Source organism: Canis lupus, chromosome 7 (genome assembly GCF_003254725.2).
Source record: "Canis lupus dingo isolate Sandy chromosome 7, ASM325472v2, whole genome shotgun sequence".
Taxonomy (NCBI): domain Eukaryota; kingdom Metazoa; phylum Chordata; class Mammalia; order Carnivora; family Canidae; genus Canis; species Canis lupus.
In genome coordinates this window covers 42,813,540-42,829,033 of record NC_064249.1, presented here as the reverse complement: position 1 = coordinate 42,829,033, position 15,494 = coordinate 42,813,540, and the positions used below count along the sequence as shown (strand labels likewise).

The 15,494-nt window shown below is 54.4% G+C and overlaps 3 protein-coding genes across 9 annotated transcripts; 1 reads left to right on the top strand and 2 right to left on the bottom strand.

Annotated features, from left to right (window-relative positions):
- The first annotated feature begins 1,240 nt into the window (after nt 1-1,240).
- On the top strand, nt 1,241-5,587 carry CREB3L4 (cAMP responsive element binding protein 3 like 4). Of its 2 annotated transcripts, none has more exons than XM_049112627.1 (10): nt 1,241-1,685; nt 1,769-1,913; nt 2,010-2,247; nt 2,382-2,503; nt 4,093-4,185; nt 4,325-4,431; nt 4,518-4,586; nt 4,697-4,781; nt 4,967-5,063; nt 5,181-5,587. In XM_049112627.1, the coding sequence occupies exons 2-10, from the start codon at nt 1,770-1,772 to the stop codon at nt 5,372-5,374; spliced, it is 1,149 nt and encodes a 382-aa protein (XP_048968584.1). In that variant the 5' UTR covers nt 1,241-1,685; nt 1,769; the 3' UTR covers nt 5,375-5,587. The 2 variants fall into 2 exon arrangements, with proteins under 2 accessions (XP_048968584.1, XP_025284641.1); XM_025428856.3 differs by having other exon boundaries at nt 1,757-1,913.
- Nucleotides 5,491-8,802, bottom strand: JTB (jumping translocation breakpoint). Its single transcript, XM_025428874.3, has 5 exons — nt 7,826-8,802; nt 7,686-7,723; nt 7,440-7,522; nt 6,448-6,527; nt 5,491-6,042 (listed from the first exon to the last, which is right to left on the bottom strand). Exons 1-5 carry the CDS (start codon nt 7,906-7,908, stop codon nt 5,886-5,888), a joined length of 441 nt encoding a protein of 146 aa, XP_025284659.1. The 5' UTR covers nt 7,909-8,802; the 3' UTR covers nt 5,491-5,885.
- A 1,879-nt stretch (nt 8,803-10,681) lies between these two features.
- On the bottom strand, nt 10,682-14,508 carry RAB13 (RAB13, member RAS oncogene family). Of its 6 annotated transcripts, XM_025428870.3 has the most exons (10): nt 14,254-14,333; nt 12,898-12,958; nt 12,508-12,734; nt 12,347-12,425; nt 12,063-12,123; nt 11,751-11,828; nt 11,555-11,644; nt 11,410-11,475; nt 11,270-11,323; nt 10,682-11,079 (listed from the first exon to the last, which is right to left on the bottom strand). In XM_025428870.3, exons 4-10 carry the CDS (start codon nt 12,409-12,411, stop codon nt 11,002-11,004), a joined length of 492 nt encoding a protein of 163 aa, XP_025284655.1. In that variant the 5' UTR covers nt 12,412-12,425; nt 12,508-12,734; nt 12,898-12,958; nt 14,254-14,333; the 3' UTR covers nt 10,682-11,001. The 6 variants fall into 6 exon arrangements, with proteins under 6 accessions (XP_025284655.1, XP_025284656.1, XP_025284658.1 ...); XM_025428871.1 differs by lacking the exon at nt 14,254-14,333 and having other exon boundaries at nt 12,508-12,682; XM_025428873.3 differs by lacking the exons at nt 12,347-12,425; nt 12,508-12,734 and having other exon boundaries at nt 14,254-14,508.
- Between the last annotated feature and the right edge of the window lie 986 nt (nt 14,509-15,494).

Sequence of the window (15,494 nt, the reverse complement as noted above, 5' to 3'; positions counted from 1 at the left end):
TGCACCCATCTACTTTAATTTGATGTGTGATCTTAAGCAAGTCATTCTCCTTCTCAGGAATTTGATAAAGCAGACGAAAGAGAAGTCGTACTAGAAGATGATGATGCCAGGACACCTGGGTGGCTCAGCGGTTGAGCACCTGCCTTTGGCCCAGGGCATGATCCTGGAGTCCCAGGATTGAGTCCCACGTCGGGCTCCTCCATGGAGCCTGCCTCTTTCTGCCTATGTCTCTGCGCTCTCTCTCTCTCTCCTTGTCTCTCATAAATAAATAAAAATTTAAAAAAGTGATGCCATTCAGTTCTAATTAATGTAAGCAGATTCTATTTTCCACATAATCATCTCTGCCAACGCAACCTGTAGGAAGCCCCTTGAGGCCTGTGTTGCTCTAGGAAAGATCTCCGCAAGGACAGCTCCAGCTTTCCTTAGAACTCTGCATCAATCCAGGAAGCCTACCTTGTCTCCTCAGTCCTTGGGCAGGAATGCAGGAAGATGAGCAGGAAATCTGAGAAAACCCCAGCAAGATAGCAGAGTGCAAACAATGTGAGCTCAGGCCTCCAAACCCTAGCTCTACTTACGGAATAACCTTGAAAAAGTCATTTCTGTCTTCCAGCTATGACTTCCTATGGAAACTGTGTGAGTAATGTGAGCATACTAATGGTCACTCAATAAATACTAAGTCCTGTTCCTGTCTTTATTCTCAGCACGTGCGCATTTTACGAGAATACCAATTTGAATTCTGGATCCACACCCCAGACTTTCCTGCCTTTTTCCCTGAGAGCAGCTGCACGACTGCATCTCAAGTGAGTTCCTGGCCCGTCGGTGTCCCGGCTCTGTGTCCTCACCGGTCAGGCTGGGGAAACGCTCCTTGCCCCAGGGTCGCGTGGTGTTAAATAGGGGACGCCACTGTCGAGCTCGACAGATGTAGGACATGACATGCAAACAGTAGGACGAATTCCTGCACCAACCTCGGCGGCCGTTATCCTCTGGGCTCCCAGCCCCTGGCTCCTGCCAGTTAGCAGAGTCCTGGGAGCTCCAGTCGGGCCGACAGGTCAGTCAGCCTGGCGGAGGTTGTATCCGCTCCCAGCACCTGCCCTCGGGCTCGCGGATCCTCCCCGGCGGCTGCCCGACCAGTCAGCGCGCAGCCTGCCCCGACACGGCACTCCTATTGGCTCCACGCGCTGCCCCTTAAACCTCTTGCGTCCAATCAAGCTCGAGTGGAAAGAGCTCCTGGGGTGGGGGAGGAGATGCTTGCGCGAGTCTCCAGCGATCCGGTCGCGCGGTTTTCCGGTTTTGTTTTCCAGCCTGTGAGCTGCTTTTGACACCAGTGACGGCCGGCGCTTCGTACGCTGCGGCCACAGTCATCGCCGTCCTTTCCCGAAGAGCCCAACCCCTCAGGAAGATTTGCTGTCGCTAGGAGAAACGGACGCAAAGGGCGGGGCGGCCCGTGCTTTCCTGAAGTCCGGTTGGCGGACGTCCAGGCTCCCAACCCCCCACTTCGCGGTCCAGGGGTCAGGCCGGGGGCGGGGCTTGGCTGGGCAGGTCCAGGATGCGAGATCCTGGAGGGAAGAAAGGCTGCCGGCGGGCTGCAGAGGGGTGGGGAGGGCAGGGCAGGGCAGGGCCGGGGCGGCAGTCGGCCCCCAAGTCTGAAGCGGAGAGAAGGCCCGAGACGAGACCCCCGGTGGCAGGTGAGGAAAGGGTGAAGGGAAGGAGGGGGAATCAGCCGCTCGGTAGGCAGGCCGCCCTCACCTTCCTGCAGCTCTGCCCGCAGAATGGACTTCCGAGCCCCAGGCCTGCTGGACCAGTGGCTGGAGCCCCCAGAAGAGGTCTTCTCGGCAGGGGCCTTCCTGGAGCTGGGGCCCCCCTGCCCCCATGCAGAGGCTCCCGGGACCCCTGAGCAGGGGCTGCCAGGCAATGTGAGTGTGACAGCGCAGGTGGGGCTGGGCTGTCCAGGGCCGCGGCGAATCTGGGTCTGGGGTCAGGTGGCACTCCACAACTCTCTCCTTCTGTAGGGCCTTCAAGAGAGTGAGCCCGAAGATTTTCTGAAGCTTTTCATCGACCCCAATGAAGTGTACTGCTCACAAGCATCTCCTGGCAGTGACAGTGGAATCTCGGAGGACCCTGGCCATCCTGATGGTCCTCGTGCCCCCAAGGCACCCAGTTCCCCTGCTGTCTGTGAGGTTGTCTTTGAGGCAGGGGTTTTGCAGAGGATGGAAGGGCCACCTGGGCGGCTCATCTCTGTCCACCTAGGTCAGTGTTCTTTGTGGGAAGGAGACACTGGCCTTTCAGGTCCAGCCCTAGTCCTTGGGCTAAGGGGTTTCCCCAACCTGTGCCTCTCCGAGGCCCTTCATCTCCTTTCTCCTGGTCACCTGTGTCTCCCTCAGATCAGTGGAACCCACCACTTCCAGTGCCTGAGGCTTGCATGGTCTGCGAGCTGCCCCTTGATGCTCACACTCACACCCTGCCCAGAGCAGGCAGTGTGAACCCAGTGCCTCCTGCCACCCTGGTGAGTCTTCAGTCAGCTGGATCCAGTACTCCCAGGTACAAAGATATGTACCCACACAGGTGGGAAAGGGCTTGAGAGAGGGAGAAACTGATGCTAAACTCTTTGCTCCAATTTTTCATGTCAACGGGCCTGAACATCAAAGTGGCATGAGCAACTTTAAGAGCAGGAAAGGACAAGGGAGACAGAAGCCCTTGGGGGTGTGGTGGTGACGACTCAGTTAAGGAGAAAGTTAGGTCACGGAATCTGGGGATAGGGCCTGGAAGAAAGCCCAGACCTTGTGTGCAGTTTGCTCAGCCACAGCCAGCCATTGTTTCAGCTTTGGGTTAGGACATGAACAGGCTGCCTGGGAATCCAGCCGGCTACGAGAAACAAGGTATAGGAGAAGCAAGTGCCATCATTTCCACTGGAACTGTGCACCACATTGGTTCCTGCAGTGGGAGTGAGCAGGGGTCTTGCTCAGGTCACTGTCAACCAAGAGTCACTGGGAAGAACTGCTTGTGTGTGAAACAGGGAACAGATTCTCAGCTCTCGGCCAGGCTGTGCTTGAAGCTGAGACCAGAGTGGAAGCCAAGCAACTCAGAATCAAGGGACCCTAAAAAGTCTGATATTTCTAGGCTTTCCATCAAAACACTGGGGAATTTGTGGCTTCAGGAGAGCAAGAAGGGATCATCAAGAAAAGGCAAGAAGTCAAGAAATGGTTTGGTTAAAAGCCAAAGACCATCAGGAGTCAAAAGCAAAAACAAATTCCTCTTAAGCGAAAGTGAAGCATAAGTATTTCAAAAAGGAGTATCAGGGCAGCCCCGGTAGCGCAGCGGTTTAGCACTGCCTGCAGCCCGGGGTGTGATCCTGGAGACCCGGGATCAAGTCACACGTCGGGCTCCCTGCATGGAGCTTGCTTCTCCCTCTGCCTGTGTCTCTGCCTCTCTCTCTGAATAAATAAATTAAAAATATTAAAAAAAAAAAAAAAAAAGTATCAGAAGGCCAGGTTACTCAGTGGGCAGGCTCAGGTTCCCCAGATGTCGTCTACTTGCTCCACATACTATGTTCCTAGAAGATGTTAAGTTTGCTGGCCATGGGAGTTCTTGGAGACAAGACAGAGCTTCAGTCTCAAAAGTGGAGCCGAGACCCTGAGGGCAAGTGGGCCACTGCCCCCAGGGAGCTCCCTGAGGTTGACCTGATGGAATAACACACTGCCAAGTGGAAGTTAATGGCCAAATGTGAATCATTTGCTTATTGTGAGATTAAGCAAACCCCACCTTAGTGTGTTCCTCCCTGTCTTCAAATACCCTTAAGCTCTGGGGAGGTGCAGACCAGAACAAGCCCTCCTTAGTTTGCTCAGGGTGCCAAATTCCTGAGTCTGGGGGCAGAGGATGTAAGGTCTCCTTTCACAGCTCCAGAAGGTCCCCTGGGCTTGGTCCAGAGCCCGTCTGAATTAAGGTCCCTTCCCTCCGCTCACTTCATGGTTATTTACTCCTAAGTGCAAACGGGAAATTCTCCAAAAGGCATACAGGGGTGTGTGGCCTTGGATGCCAGAAAAGGGAAGACCCTCTCCACCTCTCATCTACCTTCCCTGCTCTCTACTCTACCAGCTGCCTTGTCAAACCGTGTTCCTTACAGAGGAGGAGAAGCGTCTGCTGGGACAGGAAGGGGTTTCCCTGCCCACTCACCTGCCCCTCACCAAGGTAACATGCTTCCCCAAAGGGCCTCCCAGTCCCAACCCCAACCTGTCTCATTGTGGCCTCTGAAAGAGCCAGTATTACAAGGTTAAGGGGTAGTTGAGGGAGGTTAAGGGCCCAGGACTGACACACTTTGGGCCCTCAGGCAGAGGAGAGGGTCCTTAAGAAGATCAGGAGGAAGATCCGGAACAAGCAGTCAGCTCAGGACAGTCGGCGTCGGAAGAAGGAGTACATCGACGGGCTAGAGAGCAGGTATGTCTGGGCCTCCCTCCTTACCAAGGAAGGCAAGGTCAGGGACCACCTGACTGCAAACGGTCCTACCTGTCCACACTCCCTAGGGTGGCTGCCTGTTCTGCACAGAACCAGGAACTACAGAAGAAAGTCCAGGAGCTGGAGAGGCACAACATGTAAGTGAAAGCATAGTGTGCACCCCTGGAAAAGGGTATGTGGCACATGGGGGCACCATTCCTGTGCTCCAGCCCCCAGGGGAGCTTACTCTTTATTCATCCTTCTCTAGCTCCCTGGTAACTCAGCTCCGCCAGCTGCAGACGCTCATTGCCCAAACGTCCAACAAAGCTGCTCAGACCAGCACCTGTGTTCTGGTACTGTCTACTTCCTGTCTCCCCCTACTTCCACCATCTTCTGCCACACTTCCATCCTGACACCCCCAGTCCCAACCATACTCACCTTCCCATCCCTGATGATTCCAACTGCCCTTTGTTCGTTCTGCCCTTAGGTTCCTTCCATTAGTGTCTCCACAGCTCAAGTGTCCTTTTGCTTTCTCCAGATCCTTCTTTTTTCTCTGGCTCTCATCGTCCTGCCCAGTGTCAGCCCCTTACAGGGTCTCCGGGAAGCTGGTTCTGAGGATTACCAGCCTCATGGAGGTAAAGCAGAGGCAGGGCTACTTTCCCAGGGTGGTCAAGATGTGGAAGGGAGGTCCTGTCTAGGATTCCCCCACCAAGGAAGCACTCTACTACTGCCATTTTTCTTTCACTTTCCAGTAATTTCTAGAAATATCCTGACTCATAAGGACATGATAGAAAATTTGGAGACCACGGTGGTAGAGTCCAGATTGGAGGGGCCACCTAGGACGAAGGATGTAAATGGCTCAACAAGGACCCTGCTTGAGAAGATGGGAGGGAAGACGGGCCCTGGTGGGCACATCAGGACTGTCCTGCATGCAGATGAGATGTGAGCTGGACACATCCCAACCACAGTAAGGAGTCCAGGTTCCCCCAGGGGTCTGAATCATTTCAGGACACCCTTAGGGTCTGTACTCAAGGCCCAGGCTATATAACCAGTCATTGCAGATACTTTGTTATACATCTGCAATTTTATTTTTGGGGGTGGTTAGGGTTGAGGGAAAACAGAAGTTTGGGCTGAGGAATAAACTTTTTTCCTGGAATTACATCTTGAAAGTTTTAAATAAGTAGAAGAAGAAGATAGGTAGTTGGTAAACTGGGGTTGAAGGTTGCTATCTCATTTCTGCCGCCAGGACTTCCTGTCCCAAACCAAATTATTATTATTTTTTTAAACCAAATTATAATAGAGAAAAAAACTATTTATATTTTGCTCATTAATGATCTAAACAAGAGATAGAGAAGGTGGTACCACCACAGGTTCCTAAGAAGGAGGGGCACAAATCCATTCATTCTGTCTGTTTCTGAGATATAATCTCTTAGACCCCATTGAAGAGTGGGAGGTAGCTATATGGACTCGATTTGCTTCCGGACCTTTTCCAGAGCTTTTCTGTCCAGCTGTCGCTGACGAACGATGACAAGGCAAGCGAAGACCAAGGCCACACCCACGACAGCCCCTTCAAATTTCCAGAATAAGTGTTGTTCCATCAGAGCTGAACGACAGCTAAGAGCAGGAAGAGACAGTTATTCCCAGGGAAGGCTGGACCACCACTCCCTCCAATCTCCCTTCTAGTGAAGCCTAACCAAGATATACCTGAGAACAGAGGAAGCCACAGTCAGCCTTCTAACATGTTTACCCTAAACAAACCCCACTCAAATATATCTACAATTTATTTTCTAGTGAGGTAAACAGAGCTGGTATTAATCAAATCTAGTGATGAGAAAATAAAACCAATGACGAAGTGCTGAGAAGTAGAGCTGGGACTTGGGTTTAAATACTTTGGTTCCCCCCTCTTCCAATATGCCATGCTACCCTAGACAGAAAGGAAGATGTAGGACTATTAGTCTCCCTAAAATCATGAGAACAAGAGGTGATGTAGGAGGTTACAAGATGAAAAACAGCACTTGCCTTTTGAATTCATTCCTCTTAGAAGAGCTGCATGTGATTTTCTCCACGTACCCCGTGGAGCCACACTCAGGGGTGGTTTTCTGTCAGGAAAAAGGGATCAAAGCACATGTCAGGAAAGGACACTTGAGCAATAGTCTAGGAGGTGCAGGGACAGGTTCCAGGGCCTACTGGATTAAAAATTATCATGACTGGGGTGCCTGGCTGGTTCAGCCCATGGAGCATGCGTCTCTTGATTTCTGGGTTGAGTTTGAGCCCCACGTTGGTGTAGAACTGACTTAAAAACAAGATTTTAGGGGTACCTGGGTGGCTCAGTTGGATGGGCATCTGTCTTCGGCTCAGGTTATGATCTTGGGATCCTGGGATCCAGCCTGGCAATGGGCTGCTCCCTGATCAGGAGTCTGCTTCTCCCTCTTTCTCTGCCCTTCCCCCAGGCTTATGCTCTCTTTTTCTCAAACAAAACCTTTAAAAACCCATCTGGAATAATTACAGGTTTGGGTTTTTTTTTAAGATCTTATTTATTTATTCATTCATGAGAGACACAGAGAAAGAGCCACAGGCATAGGCAGAGGGAGAAGCAGGCTCTATGCAAGGAGCCCGACATGGGACTCGATCCTGGGTCTCCAGATCCACACCCTGGGCTGAAGGCGGCGCTAAACCACTGAGCCACCCAGGCTGCCCTAATTACAGGTTTTTTAAAAAATCTTTAAAGATTTCTTTCTTAATCTAGAGAGAGTGAGGACACACGAGCGAGGGGAGGGGCAGGACCTTGAGAAATCACCCCCCAAGTCAGAGGCTCAACTGACTGAGCCATTCAGGCGACCCCCCCCATGAGATCTTTTTAAAAAAATGAACATGATTATTACCCAAATACTCCCATTCACTTAGGAAAGGGCACGTTTTCAGAGGAAAAACAGGTTCAGGTGTGGACATTGAGGCTGCTACAGGAGGACGATGCAGCGGCACACTGAGACGGAGAGAGAACGAATACTCACGGCCCGAAAACTAGAACACGGTGCACATTCCTCTGCCACCACAAACTCTTCCACCAGCCAGCAAGGCAGATTTGAGGTGCTCACTAGAGAGGGAGAGAAATGCCGGCCCCAGACCTCATTGAGAAGATTTCTCCCAAAGATGCTGCCCATCCCACTTCCCAGCACAGCTGAGCGCCCTCCTTCGCCGCGGCGCCCCCCGTCCCACCTGTGCTCCCGGGAGTGTCGGATCAGCGCAGCATCACCCACCTGACAGCTTCTCTGCCCTCACAGGAGCCTCCGCTCGGCTGCAGCCGCGGGGGGGAGGGGAGGCACAAGTCAGAGGCCGGAAGACAGGGACTCGCCCCTCCCCCCTCCCTTCCCGTCCTCGGCGCTCAGCCTCTCCTCACCAGAGCTGTAAGGTGAGAGCGCAGAGCAGCCAGCACAGGTGGCTGCGCTGGGGGAGGCTGTGCCTCCCCGCGCCCGCAGGCATGGAGTGCTCAGGGTCGCGCCCGTCGGGACCAAGGGACCTGCCTGACTGGCCGCTTGCCTCCGTCGGGGCGCGTACACTGCAGCCCTCCGGGAGCTTCCAGGTCAGGGCTGCGAAATGCTGGGACTGCCTGTCAGGGCCCAGGCATTACTGGGACGGCCCCACGGCCACCTGTGGACAGGGCTGTGAGCTCACGTCTTCGGACCCGCACAGCCCTCGGGAAAAGCCGCGGCGCGTACGGTCTACTGCCCCGTCACCTCCGGGGCCGTCGCTGTCGCGGCCATCTTGCCCCGCAGAGGATGCCGGGCTGCGGAGGATGCCGGGCCGCGGGAGGGGCGGGGGGGGGTGGGGGCGGAGAGACGCCGCAGCCTCGGGGGATGCCGGGAGCGGGGAAGGTTCAGGAGGCTGCGTCGCTCCGCGCAGGCGCGCGGGGCGGAGCCGCTGGAGGCCGCCCCGGGTCCGTTTTCCCTCGGCTGGCTCAGGCTGGGACGACCCGGGCTGTCGTTCGTGGGCCCGTTCTGGGCGACGTGAGCAGCGACACGGAAGCACAGTCGTCGCTGCCTGCGAAAACGCCAGGGTGGCCCCGGTGGCCGGGCGGGAGGCGACGCTGCACTTGCTGCCCCTGGGCGCGCTGTCGCCTTTCAGGTCATTGGAGTTTGGTTGGTTGCGTGGTCCCTGCGGCCTGGGACGCGTCTGCCGCCGACTCCGATGCGGTGTGCTCGGGAGAAGGCCCTGCACCCTCCGGGGAGCCTCCAGAGCCGAGTCGCCGACTGGCAGCGTCGGGGTTTGGCGGGAGCCTTTCCTTCCCCTACGACGGCGCCCGTTACTGCCCTGCTTCTTGAATTACACACTTAGGTCTGCGTGTCTTCAGTAATGCTGAGGACTCTGGTATCTTGCGAGTAAGCTCGGGGTAGAAGTGACTTCCAAGGTGACCCAGTGAGTGGGAGCCCAAGTAGACGTGCCGCCCCCTGCAGTCAGAGTTGGGCCCTGGGCCTGCGCTGGTTTTGTGCTTCCTCCCGGGTCCTGGGCAGCCCTAAGGGCGCCAGCACTTTCTTCCAGGAATGAGAGTATAAGTAAGCCCTGTGATGTCCCACAAATTCTATCTTCCCTTCAGACATAGAGCTGGCTCCTCAGAAGCAGGAACAATCAGACTGTGGAAAGGTCATTAGATGGCAGTTGAGACTGATCTTTACTTTTCTTGTGACTATACCCTCATTCCGTTAAGTTACTGTTTCTGTGTATCAGTAGTTGTATGTTCCGGAAAGTAGGTGTGAGTGTTCTCCAGTAGCTTTTAGGCATACGGAAAGTCTTGCCGAAATCTTCTAGTATCTTATCAAACCTGACCACGTCTCTTGACAAGCTGGGGAGTTGTAAGCTCTCACTTCCAATAGCTGTACCAAGCCACTGAGTAGGTCTCTACACTGAAACTGGATCTTAAAACATCTGCCCTGGGGTGTGATGATGTCAGTTAGTGTTCTTTCTGGGATTCACAAAATAGCAAGTCTTTTCTCATAACCTTAAGCAAAGTACACCAGCTGGGCAGTTGACTACAGAGCCTAGGCATGATCTTTACCCCATAGAAGTTTGGTACTTAACACATTTATCCAATTATCCTGAAGTTCTCCCAGCATGGTCAGGCTTTTTCCCAGGGGTGTGTTTTACCAACAAACAGCAACACAGAAAGCTTTGCTGCTGACCCAGGGTTGTGCCATTCGCTTCCTCACAATAGGTGTGGGGATTTTTTTAATGCCTGAATTTCCTTTTTTTTTTTAATTTAAGATTTTATTTATTCATGAGAGAGAGAGAGGCAGAGACACAGGCAGAGGGAGAAGCAGGCTCCTCGCAGGGAGCCCGATGTGGGACTTGATCCCGGGTCTCCAGGATCGTGCCCTGGGCCAAAGGCAGGTGCTAAACAGCTGCACCACCCAGGGATCCCGGTGCTGGTTCTTTTGCATGCCAATAGTTTTGCCTCTTTGTAATTCAGTACTTAGGAGCTGTTTTTGTTAAAATTTTATTGTCCTTCTTGTAAGTTCCACTCAAAGATTATATTAACTTGACTATGTTGTATGGCACATATCAGATGCTCAATAGATTGATGACTAGGGCGCCTGGGTGGCTCAGTCAGTGAAGTGTCTGTGTTCAGCTCAGGTCATGATCCCAGGGTCATCGCGCTCCCTGCTCAGCCAGAAGTCTGCTTCTCCTTCTGCCTCCCCCCACCTCCCGCTTGTGCTCCCTCTCCTTCTTTCAAATAAATAAATTAAATATTTAAAAAAAAAATGACTAAATAAACCTCTTCTGTGTCTGAAAGTGGAAAAAATGCTTACCAGCTACCTAAAAGGATTACTGGCGGAATCAGAGATGCTTGAAGAAATCACAGGTTAAACAGTACAAGGTCCTGTTATTTCCTTGAGTCTGCGTGTCACTCCCCTGGGAAGGCCCAAGAAAAGAGTCTTTCTGAAAAAAGAAGAGTCCTGGAAACCAGACAAGGCTCTGCCCATAGGACCCTCTAAACCCCATAATGGAAAGATGACCAGACCTTCAGGTTCAGAGAACCTCCTTGCTCTTTTTCTCATTGTGTAGGGACAGGTCCTGGTGTCACAGGAACCCAGCCCAACCACCTTAGAGGCGGGAATTAGGTCTGATGATAAATTTCGTTACCCAAACCAGGGACCTCTGTGTGGGTGGTGGCCTTTCATACCGAGCCAAAGCATGTAGAGTCCTAGGGTCAAATCTCTAGAGGGGTGCTGAGCCAACCTCATACAATCCTAAAGCCGGATTCAGTAACAACAAGTCAACTTTTTATTTACATTTGTGTCTGCCCTCAAGTCCCGGGAAAGGCTGACACCCAGGGCCAGTGGTTTCCTCCTCCCCTTCTTCCTACCCCCTCACCTCTTTCTGCTCGCTTGCTTCTCTCTCCTCCTTGCCTCTCCTTCCCCTGTCTTCTCTCCTCTCCCCTTCCTACTTTCTTTTACATTTGCTCCCTACTCTTCCACCATCTATCTCCTCTAGACCCCCTCCCCTCACCCCACCTGCTGTTTCTCCCCTGCCCACCCATAGCCCTGCCTCCCTGAGGTTCAGCCTCTGGGCCTAGTGTCCTCAGCCGAGGGAGCACTTGCTGGTGTTCTTCTTATCACAGGGTTTCAGGTCAGTGCCGGGGGCCTTGTGGCTGTTTCCCTAGAGATGGAAAGGCACCGGGATTAGAGTGACAATGGTGGGCTGGGGTCTGACACAACATTGTTTGAAGGGGACCTACCCTCATGGGCAGTGTTAGTGCTCCTCTTCCTGGGGTTTCATTTCTAGCATGTGTGTGTGTGCGCACATGCACACACACACAGCTGGGCTCAGTCCCACAGAACCAACTCACCGATCTCCGGCCTCCTGACTTGAGCAGGATGTCCCGGGCCAGGGAACTGAAAGCCTGCCAGGGAAAGGAGTGAGTGGTGAGGACAGGCCTGCCGACCAACAATGTCCCGGGAGCAGGTGTGGGCACAGACTGTGGCTCACCTCATCCACATTCGTGCTGGATTTGGCACTTGTCTCAAAGAATCGGATTCCATGCTCCCGAGCCAGCTGTGGGGTGGAGGGAGAACAGAGGTGGGTCAAGGATAGCAGCCCTCTGGCATCCAGCTCCATCTGGCCTGGCCCTCACCTTGATGGCCTGCTCCTTCTGCACCTTTCTCTTGGCCTCCATGTCACACTTGTTCCCTAGAAGCAGGCGCTCCACCCCAGCTGAGGCATTCTGGATGCAAATGGTAGGAAGAGTACAATTGGGTCCTGCTTAGCTTCATGGCTTCCTCACCCTCCAGGTTCTACCCAGTCCTCTGGCTCTCTAGGGGGGTCCTCACCTCTTTGATGCTTTTCATCCAGTTCTGGATATTCTCAAAGGATTTCTCATCTGTGATGTCATATACGAGGATAATGCCCTGGGGAATGGCAAGAGTTCACCATGGAGCCTTGGGCCACATGCCCCCATTTCTGCTTCCTGCCCCTTTAAGTGACCCTGTAAGTTCTACCCATGAATCTACCCCTTGGTCCACATGGGGCCCTCCCCTGTCACCCAGAGCCCCCTCGCAGTTTCCCTGCCCAAGCTCAGCCCCTGGGGACTCAGAAATCTCCACTTTATGGCCTCATCCCTCGTCCAGACCCATAGCTCATACCATGGCTCCACGGTAATATGCAGTAGTTATTGTCTTGAATCGTTCCTGGCCAGCTGTGTCCCTGAAAAAGTGGCATGTTTCGTGGGGCAGGACAGAGGGAATGCTTCTCCCAGGAGTGAATCCCCCCTGCTAAGAACTTAGCTTTTATACCAGGGTGGGGCTGAACCAAACAGAATCAGAAAACAGTAAAGGGAGAAAAGGACAGAGGATGGCTGGGAGAGGACACAGGCTTAAGGTACAAGGTCTCATTGAGCACTTTATGCCAAGCACCATCTTCACCCTACCCTTGGGAGAGATGTTTTCTGGCCCCTGTTTTACAAAGGAGAACAGAGATTTCGAGAGGCTCCATCACTGAAGGTCATCCTGCATCAGAAGGAGAATGCAAACCACAATCTGCTTCTATCTGTAGCGCCCTAAACCTTTGAGCCACCAGCCACTTCCACACCTTCAGGATGTCCAGGTCCTGTGGCAGGTCAGCCCTCTTTCCTCGGCTTTCTGGGCTCCCCAGACTTGAGAGAGAGTACAGACTTAACAAATTCTGCTGCTTGCCATGGATCGGCTTTCATGCCATCTCCATGTGACAGCTCTGCAGACACCTGCTGTCAAGTTCAGAGAAGTCTCTGGAGCCAGGAGAGGCAAGAGTTACCAAAGAGCTGAAAAGAGTTGAGCAAACTGGAAGAGAGATGGAAGGACGTCTGGGTGGGGGATAGGAAGTGGCCTGGGAGAAGTACCGGAAGGAGCAGGAGGGGAGAGGGAGAGATGGGCAGCCACAGGGAGGGGACTGGTGCTCAGAGGTGAATGAGGGAATATGCCTCGCAGCCCAGGGTTCACTCACCAGACCTGCAACTTGATCTTCTTCCCCTCTACATCCACAGTGCGGATCTTGAAGTCGATTCCTAGGAAGGGACACACACAGTGAGGCTGAGGCCATGTGGGTACATGGGGGGCACGAGGGGTCACCAGGGGAGACCAGGAATGGAGCGCCAGCAGTGCCAGGAATTCTGTAGGGGGTGCGCCTGGGAAGCAACCTTGTTGCAAGTGTAAGACTAGGAGAATTTTTCTCAACTCTGTATTTGTATAGTAAGCATATTGTTTTTCTGGGGATGTCATGGACCTGAGGGGGAGGTGACAGAAACTCTGCAGAGAAGTGTAAGGCTCCGCTTGGGTCCCCTCAGAGGCACCAGTTGACAGCTCTCCCAATTCAGGGTCTCCCTCAAAAGAGAGCTTTCTGATTCCTCTTTCCTTGGTCCCCAGAACCCAGTAGTCTGAGGCTCCAGCCATCCCCAGCCTCTGGAACCAAGAGATTTGGTCCCAAGACCAAGAACCGGAAAAGGTTGATGCCATCTGTGTGTCCACTAGTGGGCCAGGCCCACTCCTCTTGCGACACAACTAGGAAAGACGGGCACTTTCCTTCCATTTCCTGACCAGAATGGTCTTGAAACTCCCCTGGCTTTTGTTTCCAGGCCAGAGGAGGTGGACTAAGAGGGGGAGGAGAAGCAGAGAAGCAGCGGTTCTTAGTGGCAATGTGGGCCCCTCCCCAGAGCCTGTGGGGAGCCCCAAGAGGACGCTGAGTCACCAGGCTGACTCAGAGCCCCCAAAAGTTCCCCCACTCCTACCTTCCTTGACTGGCTGACCGCACATTCACCATCCTGGTCCTCGGGCCCCCCCTTTCAGCACAGCCAGCCACTCTGTTCCAACCTCCCCACCCCCAACCCCCATGAAGTGGTGGCAGGGAGACTGGGAAGTGCTGGGGATGGAACTCAGCAGGACAGGAAGAGGCTGGTGGGATTGGAGAGCAAGTTGGGGGGGCTGGGTACCAACCGGTCAGGGGTTCTAGGGAGGCGGTGGGGAGAGATGCGCGGCGGGAAGGACAGACGGATCCTGTGGATCTGGGGGATGCCAGAGAAGGACGGTACCAGGAAAATGAGGGGCGGGCACAGGGAGTTACTGGGGGCCTCAGAGAGCTTGGAGGTCGGGAACCATCCCGAGCCGTGTCCGGCATGGGGCTGACACGGGGGCTAAGACACTGGACTTTAGAAGCCTCCTTCTGGGGCACTGAAAAGTAGGGCCACTAGTAACCTGGGAGCCTGGGGCGCCAGGGCTAGTGAGCCCAGAGGGGTCACCGATGGTGGAGATGCAGGGGTGAAGGCCTGGGGGCGCCGGGGGTCGGGGGCTTGGCCAGCGGGCTCACCAATGGTGGAGATGTAGGTGTTGTTGAAGCTGTCCTCGGCGAAGCGAATGATGAGACAGGTCTTGCCCACGCCCGAGTCCCCGATGAGCAGCAACTTGAAGAGGTGGTCGTAGGCTTTGGCCATGGCGGACACTGGGGAGCCGGGGGCGGCGCCGGGGGGCGGGACCGCGGGACTGGCGGACGGAGTTGCCCGGAGCCCAGGCCAGGAAGGAGTTTCCCTCCCTCTCCACCCAGGCTCCGGGACGGAGGGGAGGCGGCCCCGCTGTGGGCCCCACCCCCGGCCTCCCGCCCCCGCCCCCGGCCGCCTGCCCCTGCCCCTGACGGCCGCGAAGGGGTAGCCGCTGCCCGCCGCCCTGGCCGCCTCAGGACCGCGGGCCGAGTCTGGGCTACGCGGGGGGCTGAGCTCGAGGACCCGAGGGTCACTCCGGGGTGGACGCCTTCGGGGCACCTCTGGGCTTCGGCCTTCCCGGCCCTCAGGTCCCGCCCCAGCTTCCCGGGATCGCTGCCGCGCGCCAGGAGCACCAGCTCAGGTTGGGACCGGGTGCCCCCTGCTGTACCGCGCGAGGAAGCTGCCGCCCCGCAGGGGGAGGGGGAGAGGCGGGACACACACAGCACACAATATACACACCGCACAACACATACAGCAAGCACTACACAACGTACCACGTACACACACACCACATACATATACCACGCACACATCCCCCACACCAAATAGACACACACCACGCACATACCACACATATACCATATCTCACACACACACACACACCCATATACCACACACAACGCAACCCCAGCACACCCCATACCACAGCCCCCCACACACACATCAGACATATACCACACATACAGATACACTTTCACAGAGACACATTCTGGGGCTTCATTAGCAACAGTATTCCTTCTGGGAACCTGTGTGCGCGTTTCTCAGACAAGCCAGTTACAGGAAGAGAGATATTGGTACTATAAATGTCTGGTTTCCTACATTTTTTTTTTTAAGATTTTATTTGACATCAGGGCAGAGGGAGAGGGAGAAGCAGGCTCCCCGCTGAGCAGGGATCCCGAAAAGGAGCTCGACCCCAGGACCCCAGGGATCATGACCTGAGCCGAAAGGGAGATATTTAACCGACTGAGCCACTCAGGGACCCATGGTTTCATTCTTTGGATGAGGTATGGATCTTTAACATAGCCCCGAGGCCGCCCTCTTGGGACCACATGAAAGGTTTGTGAAAAGGCAA